Source organism: Populus trichocarpa, chromosome 4, assembly GCF_000002775.5.
Source record: "Populus trichocarpa isolate Nisqually-1 chromosome 4, P.trichocarpa_v4.1, whole genome shotgun sequence".
In the NCBI taxonomy this organism is placed as follows: domain Eukaryota; kingdom Viridiplantae; phylum Streptophyta; class Magnoliopsida; order Malpighiales; family Salicaceae; genus Populus; species Populus trichocarpa.
In genome coordinates, this window is record NC_037288.2 from 2,912,274 (window position 1) to 2,921,440 (window position 9,167).

General features: G+C 34.9%; 1 protein-coding gene across 5 annotated transcripts; it reads right to left on the reverse strand.

Moving 5' to 3' along the window:
• Window positions 1–364: 364 nt before the first annotated feature.
• Window positions 365–7,171, reverse strand: LOC7490803 (protein STRUBBELIG-RECEPTOR FAMILY 3). 5 transcript variants are annotated; one of them, XM_052452629.1, is made up of 16 exons: window positions 7,044–7,171; window positions 6,103–6,232; window positions 5,946–6,017; window positions 5,546–5,611; window positions 5,321–5,392; window positions 5,146–5,217; window positions 4,990–5,061; window positions 4,836–4,901; window positions 4,480–4,545; window positions 3,801–4,159; window positions 3,305–3,708; window positions 2,718–2,989; window positions 2,312–2,450; window positions 1,421–1,557; window positions 1,159–1,315; window positions 365–718 (listed from the first exon to the last, which is right to left on the reverse strand). In XM_052452629.1, the coding sequence occupies exons 2-16, from the start codon at window positions 6,222–6,224 to the stop codon at window positions 656–658; spliced, it is 2,139 nt and encodes a 712-aa protein (XP_052308589.1). In that variant the 5' UTR covers window positions 6,225–6,232; window positions 7,044–7,171; the 3' UTR covers window positions 365–655. The 5 variants fall into 5 exon arrangements, with proteins under 5 accessions (XP_052308589.1, XP_024454423.1, XP_024454425.1 ...); XM_024598655.2 differs by having other exon boundaries at window positions 6,695–7,166; XM_024598657.2 differs by lacking the exon at window positions 7,044–7,171 and adding an exon at window positions 6,329–6,485.
• Between the last annotated feature and the right edge of the window lie 1,996 nt (window positions 7,172–9,167).

Here is a 9,167-nt window from a genome sequence, read left to right on the forward strand (position 1 = left end):
GTACCATTTCCTTTTCTTTTGGGCATCGTGTAGCATACCATCCTTCAAATTCAACCATCTTGGTAAGATATGAAATCGAAGTCTAAATCAAACTGAACACAACGTTTGATTAGTTCTGTCGTAAGAAAGCTAGGGCACATTTGACAATCAAAATTACAGAGAGGTGGAATTCTGAAAATGAAAAGAAAGGAACTTGGAGAGACACCGCACCATCCATTGGATTCAATCATGGAGACGAGCACATGCATTTAACATCAATGAATGGCTCTCAGGCTAATCGAAAAGACATTAGATGGGCTGCCCTCAAGCCTGACAAATGACCTGACGAGTGAACTACAGAAATGATTCAACAAACTTCTCAATATTGTTAAATAATCAAGAAATCAAATTGTGATTACATTAGAAATAAATATTCACACAAAATATTGATAATGACAATATTCGAACACCTATCCAATAACTATACAAACACAGAGAAACCCTAGGAAGAAAATGGTAGCTTAGTTACCTCCAAAAATTCTTCCCAGGTAGATCTATAGCATATGAAAGACAACATGCATCTGCTTTACATTATAAATAGTCATCTAAAGCAATCCCACCTTACAAAAATCTTAACCCCCCACACCTGGTCTACCCATTTTCTCGAGGTCCTCTTCTATAACATATGTAAGAGATCCTGGACAATTTCAGATACAGGAGGCCTGAATTCGGGCTCCCCCTGCACACAAGAAAATCAATGAATATAAGGTTTACTTGTCCCTCTATATAAGCAAAGTAACGTTAGAATGATAAATTTTATTAATTTCAAACCAAAATGCCAAAGAAAAAAGAGTTGAGAAAAGTGTATATTCTGTCATCACTCGCGATCTAATAAGAAGACGTCTTTACAGCTTTATTTTGCATAATATGGCATGCTCTCTTGTCCAACCCTTAGACACTCATAATCAGGTATCTTTTGTTGGAGAAAATGAATATCAAAGTACGAATAACGATAACCAAAAGTTTTCCATTCAAAGGCCTGCTGCTCCTGGTCCAAGACTAATAAATTTGGCATAATGCTCCAAGATGCAGAATCCACAATTCCAGAAACATGTAATTCAATTATGGATAATGTACCAAGAACGGGAAATTTTATATTCAAAGGAAAAGGAAACTTGCCTGTATACATCTAGATATTATATCAGCAAAACGTGATAAAGACTTCACAGGATATGCTCCATGTAGAGAGGGGTCGACCATCCTAGAAAGTGCATCTATATCATGAAGCTGGTGAATTGCCCATCTAACCAGAGATTGCTCCCCTCGACTCAGTGACCTACAGGTTTTCAGTGAGAGCACAATATTAGCTTAAAAAAAAATAACTGGCAAGCTCAATTTGATCCATGATCAATGTGGAAGTCCCTTTCAAGGGACAAGTAACCTGTCATAGGATTTTCTCCCAGTGAGTAGCTCTAGCATCACAACGCCAAAGCTATATACATCACTACTGCAAGTATAACTTCCCAACTCAAGCTCAGGAGCCCCGTAACCATGAGAAGTCAGGAAGCGCCCTGATAACTGAAAGGCAATCTTCAACATCAGCAATAAATTACAAAATCACAACCAATGTCAAAATTGTAGCTTGAAGTGGGACACATCTTTGAGCTTTTTAGTGATAAATCAAGTTTTATTATCACTTGAGATTTTGCGTATCTCCTTGAGCTTTCAATTTGAGATTTTGCAGTAATCCTACAAACTTGTCCTGAAAATTGATAAATCTTAACAGAGTATCAGATGAGAGAACCAACTACTGCAGAAGCATAAAAGAAATATATTTTTTGATACAGTGAGTAACTAAAACCTAGTTTTCACACCCCAAAGCAACCGGGTCTCTTGATCAAGATTCCAAGAAATCAAAACAAAGAAGATTAATTGAGATAAGCAATACATGCATCTCCTGGACTTCCCATTAGGAGCCATTTCATGAAACTACAAGCCCATATTTGGAATGCTCCATTTATACCTGAAGAAATAGAGACTGATTTATGCCTGAATTCTTGACCAGGCATGACGATACCAATTACTTCTTTCCCAAACACCCAATGGATTAGCCATACTTTGCGCAAATTTATCAGCTAACTTAGAATTCCTTAAAAGCCTCAAACATATATTGATATCACAATTTGCTAGCAACTCAGCGTTGCTGCACAATTTAAAGATTTACCAACGTCACTCATGGATTTCCATTTCGCTACGCATTTTCAAGCATTGACAACTGAACAGCAGCAAAATTTTCAGACGTAGCCTTTTAGACCACAGACCAAAACAATACCTCGGTTGCAGAGCCAGATGATTTCAGAGGAGACAGACCACAGTCTGAGACACGTGCTACAAGCTTATCATCTAGGAGAATGTTGGAAGATTTAAAATTCCAGTGCACGATAGGTGGTTGGCAAACCTCATGCAGATACCTTACCAAAAGAAATGAAGAAAGACAAACAGTTAGAATAATGAATAAAGTTTGGACACAGATGAAACCATGCAAACCAAAATGAAGGAGGTAATGGACTTGTGAGACTTCTAGGAACCACTTATAGGCCACCAGAATTAGAAATGCAACCAAGACAATTCATTTCAACCATCTAGTCTAATAAGATCTTGCAGTTTTTAACTGAGTATCCAATTACAAGATTCATACCAACGGTCCTCAGGTTTAGTTAGTTGGTAGCTCTACTTACTGGAGGGCTCTAGCAGCTCCTAGTGCCAGCCGGATGCGTGCATTCCATGTTAGTTTCCTATGGATTTCCTCATCTGCATGCAATGCATCATACAGTGTCCCATTTTCGCAATACTTATAAACAAGTAGCCGTTGCCCATGCTCATTACAGTATCCCACAAACTCCAAGATGTTATCGTGTTGAAGTTTAGATATACTAGAAACTAGTTGAAGAAATTCCTCATCAGTCTGTTGCTTGGAAGCTGCACCGTTTAGCTTCTTGACTGCCAGTAGCTACCAAAGATAGAAAAAGAGAGGGTCAATAAATGGAAATCAGATGTCAGGTTCTAGTCATCATGTGTGGATCAGGAAATACATGACTGTCCATGAGACAGAGATAAAAGAATTGCACGAGAGCATGAAATGGATTAAACTTGCATAAACTGTTAAAGGGCTGACAGCAATGTTCAAGTTAGGAAGCACAACTAAGTTCAGAATCAGCTCAATTTAAGGACCTGCAATATAACAGTGGCATGAGAAAGCATGTGTAATTACATGAATGACACATGGCATCCCAAAATCAGTTCAGCGTTAGAGAAAGAATCTTACTTTTCCACCAGGAAGCTCAGCCCTGTAAACACTGCCAAGTGTGCCTTCACCAACAAAATTTTCTTCTGAAAAGCTGCTTGTGTACTTCTGAAGTGTTGCAATTGTGAAGATCTTTACAGAATATGAGCTCAAAGTCTCAGTCGAATGACTCTTTTTATGTGATGTATGCCCAATTGGATTTGCAATGATATTGTCAGTAGGAACACTAGAGGGAGGTGCTGGCAGTGGCATAAAATTTGCAACCACACCCGTCATAATTATCCCTTGATCCATCTTTTTCTTTGAATATGCAGCCATTCTCTTCAAATCCATATCCTGTTCACCCTGTGCCTTTGGATATGCTTCCTGCCTTCTGTTATCTGGTCCATATTGATCTTGCAGCTTTGCAATTGATTCTTTGGTAACTGCTCAAAGGACCTTCTCTCAGGCAAAAGGACACAAAAGAGGGTGGATAAATTTAGTGATTTTGAACAAGGACCAGCAATGATAAGGTTACCTTTCTCTTGATTGTTTCGTTCGAATGAAGATTTACTGTTGGGCTCATCTATACGGCTCTTATATGTGCCAACATCATGCCTCTCAATGTCTATACTTTCTTTCCTTCCTCTATAGCATGTTGATATTAAAAGACATGATCCCAGTATGATAATAACAACTACCCCAGTAACAGCAATCCAAACGACCCTGTTAGATGTAAAAAATCCTTTAGATCTTTCATACTTTGGTGTTTCTGAGGCAGAAGTCCCATTTGCCTGCTTCCAAGGTGCTTCTGCAGCAGGCAAGCTGCCTGGAAACGGAGAGAGGGCAGGTGGTGGAGAAAGAATAATAGATGTATTGAATGGATTTCCATCTTTTCTGCAAAGTGGATGCTACCATTACAAGCAGTTGAACAAGTAGAGATTATACCAGATAAATTGAAAATGGAAAATAAAAAATTAAAATAACTTAAGAATAAATAGCATCACCAACATGCACAATTTCGGTGATGAGATTTTCGTGTCTATGAATTGACATGTTCCCTCTGCATCCCACTGACTTTTCTCCTTTTCTTTTTACCCTAACTATTATTCTTGTACATTATTTTCTCTATAAATGCAAATGTATATCTGATAAATCTAGGTGTAAATTATATAAAATGGCATTACTGACAAATAGCTTGTACATTGTGGCTTCACCTGAAATTTGGAATACCCAGCAGTTTCTCAGGTATAGGCCCAGAAAATAGATTGTTCTCCACATTCCTATGCAGAAACAAAGGGATAGTGTGTTAGTACAGCATATCATATTGACAAACAAGGAGATTCCTGCCTCACTGATGGAGAGTCTAGTAATGAATCAAACTGAGTATAGATCGGATTCTCTGTGTTTGTTCTTTCACCACTTGGTTATACAGAACCCGTTCCCCCCTTACCAAACGGAAAAATACGTATATGAAGAAAATAGAATAAAAATGGAATCCTGAAGAGAATTTCCAAGTAAAAGACATAAATCAAAAGAATACTAGAAGCCAGAAAGGTGGCTAGAAAGTTACAGATACTCGAGGGGGAGATCCTGTACGACATCAAGGGTCCCAGTAAGTCTATTGTTCTGCAAATGCCTGTAATACGAAGATTATGTGTTCATCAAATAACTGTTATTCATTGCAGATTAGCAGCAAAAAGCTAAGAACTCTATGAGAGCCTCACAGTGTGGTGAGAGATGATAAAATTCCCATTGAAGGAGGCAGCTGACCACTCAAATTATTACCAGAAAGATCCCTGAACCAAAATAGACAAATACAAATAAAATCTGGAAATTTCTATCTTCAACAAGAACAATACAATTAACTTAAAAATGCCTACAAATTTATCAAACTTGTCATCTCTGGAAAGACATCTGGTATTTCTCCAGTTAGCTGGTTATTGTGAAAAGATCTGAGGACAATAAAAGAAACTGGATTTCAAATGAAGAAACATACTGCAAAGGAATTACAATTCTACAATATGAAACAATTAACAAGTTTTTGTAAGAACATACAAGTCTAACAGTTGAGTTAATGAGTATAAAGTATCTGGAATTCTTCCACTGAATTGATTACGAGCAAGAGAACTGGAGCAGGGAAAAGAGAAAAGTAGACACACACATTATTTACTCAAGGAAATGTACATTTAAGGAAAGGGAAAGCATCATCAACAACTAACAATAATTTGCTACAATTGGTTTGCTAAACCAGAGATAAAAGCAGGGTTGAGGTTTACGCACAAGTTCCTCATGGTAGAGGGCAACGACAATGGAATATCCCCTCCAATATGATTGTCACTAATATCTCTGCAACAAGAAGTAACAGAAAGTTCCATAAGAAGGTTTTTACAACAGGAACTTCAAAACCCCCATTTAGAAACACTGCATATAACATGTAATTAGCCATTGCCAACTCGTCAATTCTTAAAATCAAACCCAGATGATTCTAGTCATTAACCACCATCTTCAAATTGGTTCAAGATAAAATTAACCAATACTATATCTATGACTTGAAAGTGAATAGCCATCATAAAAACATCATGGCCTGTAAACGGATCAAGCAAAATTGAGAGAATTATGGCTCCAAACTAATTTACCCCCACCAATTTGATACTCACATAGACATGACCGGTGCACTTACATTTCTACGATTGATGTAAATAAACCGAAATCGCTGTTCAAGGTTCCACCTAAATTCAAGCCATTTAGTTTTCTGTAAGAAAAAAGATTGATTACTGAGTTTGGTAGTTCACCAATTGAAATTAAAGGAAGAAAAAAAGGTTAGAAATCGAACATACAACGATGTTATGTTTGAGAGAACACAACTAACTCCTTGCCATCCATCTAAACATGGGTCTCCTCCCAAGGCAATCCATCCAATCAAATTCGGATATTCCATGCTAACATACAAGCTATTCATTGCTATGACTGCAAAAGAAAGAAAAGAAATCACATATACTGAGGCTGCAGTTGTTATAGCATTAGAGAATTCACAAAAAAATATGAATAAAAAATAAATAATACAGAGTTGGTAAAGCAAGAATGATCATAGCAAACGAGATTGGGCAAGTAAGTTGGATGACATAAACTACATCTGTCTAGTTATCAACAATGTGATAAAATTCAGTAAGTACAACATAATTAACATGTTTCCATAAACACAAATGAGCAAAGCATGGCAATATTTGCAAAATAAAAAATAAAAAATAAAACAAAAATTTATTACGGATGTCTTAAGCTAATGAAAATGAAGTGAATAATAAGACAAATCAAAGAAAATATTTAAAATTTAGAAACTAAAAGAGTATGACGAAGCAAAACATCAAAAACAGCACAACACAAAACCAAAAGAAATGGAAAAACACGAACCCAGAAGAAACAATGGTTTACCATCAAAAGGGTTAGTATAAGAAACAGAAAAGGAAGCCATGAAAGCCACCACCAAGACAAAAGCCACCCCACACTTGACAAACCCCATCAGTGATCACTTGAAAAGACTCAAACTTTGCCTTCTTTTCTTCAATATTTTCTCACAAAACAAACATACACGATGTTTTGGAGCATAGATATATAGAGAGAAAACAAGAGGAAAGGTTTTTGAAAGAAAAAATAAAATATTTAAGATTTCAAAGAGAGAGACTAAGGGAAAGCAAATCAAAGAATATAATTGAATGCAGACAGAATTAAGTAGCAGCAGTGATTGAGAAAATCTTAAAAATCTTGTTGAGATCACAAGTACAGTAGAGTGAGTTCAGAGTTGGGGTTTCAGGGCCAGAGCAGTGCAGTGCAGTGCAGTGCAGGGCAGATGTGTTGTGTTTTAATGAAAAGAAGAGAACTTGAAAAAAGAAAGCAACGGCATAATTATGCTGTGGTACTCTATTCCATCTTTTGAGAATGAAATATTACTATGTACTTTAATTAAAGAGAAATAGAATATTGGCGGGGACTCTCCAAAAATGTGGATAAACTACGATTTTTTTTTTATATATATAGCGTAGGAAAAAAAACGTATAATAAAATAACTTAACACCGATTTAACTATTTCAAATTATAAATTTAATAAAAACAACATTTAATAAGAGGAAAGGAAAAAAAAAAAACCTTGAACTCATACTGAAACTTTAATAATGACATTACCAGTACCGTTGAAAAGATCTCGATGAGACGAATTCAACAACACCAAAAAAATCATTAATGATTACCGGAGTAGGTCAAACAAGCGGCCCAAAAGCAAGTAAGCTTGACATCTTTGGTCGGCTCATGTGACTTATTATGCTTATTATTTATGATCTTTTATAGTGTTGTTGGATTCCTCACGTCAAGACTTTTCCAACAATATTGATGGTGTTATCATCCGAGTTTTGATGTGTCTCCTAGATCTTTTTATTTTTTTAACATTTTCTCTCTTATCTCTCTTCACAAATTACAAATAGAAGAGGAAAGAAAAAAAACAAAGAAAAAAAAAATATTGGAGGCACATCAAAGCTTTGATAATGATACCACATGTATCATTGGAAAGATTTCGACGAGAGAAATTCAACAACACCAAAGAAGTTCACAAATGGTGGACGGAGAGGGTCACATGAGCTATCCAAAGATGTCAGGGTTCACTTGCCTTTGGGCTACTCATGTGGCCTACTCTGGGGTACACGAGATCTTGGTGTTGCTGGATTTGTCTTATTGAGATCTTTCTAGCACTGATGGTGTCATTATTGAAGCTTTGATGTGACTCCAAGATCCTTTTTTTCTCTCTCTCTCCTCTTTCCTTATTAATTTTTTAATCACGAGTTGATTCATCTGTGACTCTCTTTCTATATTATCTTTTTAAATATTTTTTATATTATAATATTTTATTAAATTTTTTTAGTATGCTAGAGTCCAAAAACACTCCATAAAACCATACTCTTGTTTTTATAAATTATGATTTTAAAGAAAATTTAGTCAAGTAACTAAGCAAGTGAATTAGCTGCTCCCACGAAGGAAGGAAGGAAGTTTCTAATTAAATAATCTAGATGTGGGTATCTTTTCTTAGGAAAGAACTCTACGGTTTGCTTTTGCAAAAGAAACTTATTGTTCACTTATTAAAAATGTATTTATGTATCCATTCTATTTTATATTGTAATAGTTTTTGTTTTTTTACAATCACAAAGAAAAAAATTATTGAATTATATTAAAAAATCAAGTCAACCTAAAAATTAAGTTGTTAGGTGAGGTCTCAAGAATAATTTTATATTACTCTCTAACATACCTCCTAAAAAAACATAGTGGTGAGATTCGAACACGTGATGTTTGATCATTAAGGTTTTAATATCATATCAAAAAATCAACTCAACTTAAAAACTTAAGTTATAGGTAATGACTCAAGAATAGTTTTATATTAATCTCTAACAAATTAGCCAAATAGTTTTTGGTTTTTTACTAGGTCCCATGTACATAATTACATTTCAAACATTGATTTTGTAGAAACTAAAATAACTTATTTTTTTATTCATGAATTCTGTTTTTTATTTATTTTGCATGTAAAAATTCATCTCATTACAAATTTAACCAAACATATATTTTTTAAAATCTACCTTTTTAAAACTGCAATTAAAAATATTTTTTTAAAACCTAATTTTTTATACCGCGATGACAAAAACTACCGAAATACAAACACTTAATAAAATGGCCTCTTATATATTCATAAAAAGATTTCACAATCCATTTGTATAAAGTGAATTTCAGTTGATTTTTTAAAATTCATTTGACAAATAAGATCATAACTCGCACGTACAAAGATTAGTATATAAAAATAAAAGATAATTAAATTTAATTATATATGATAAATTTTAATTATTAATTTATTAATTAACTGTAGGCTAGT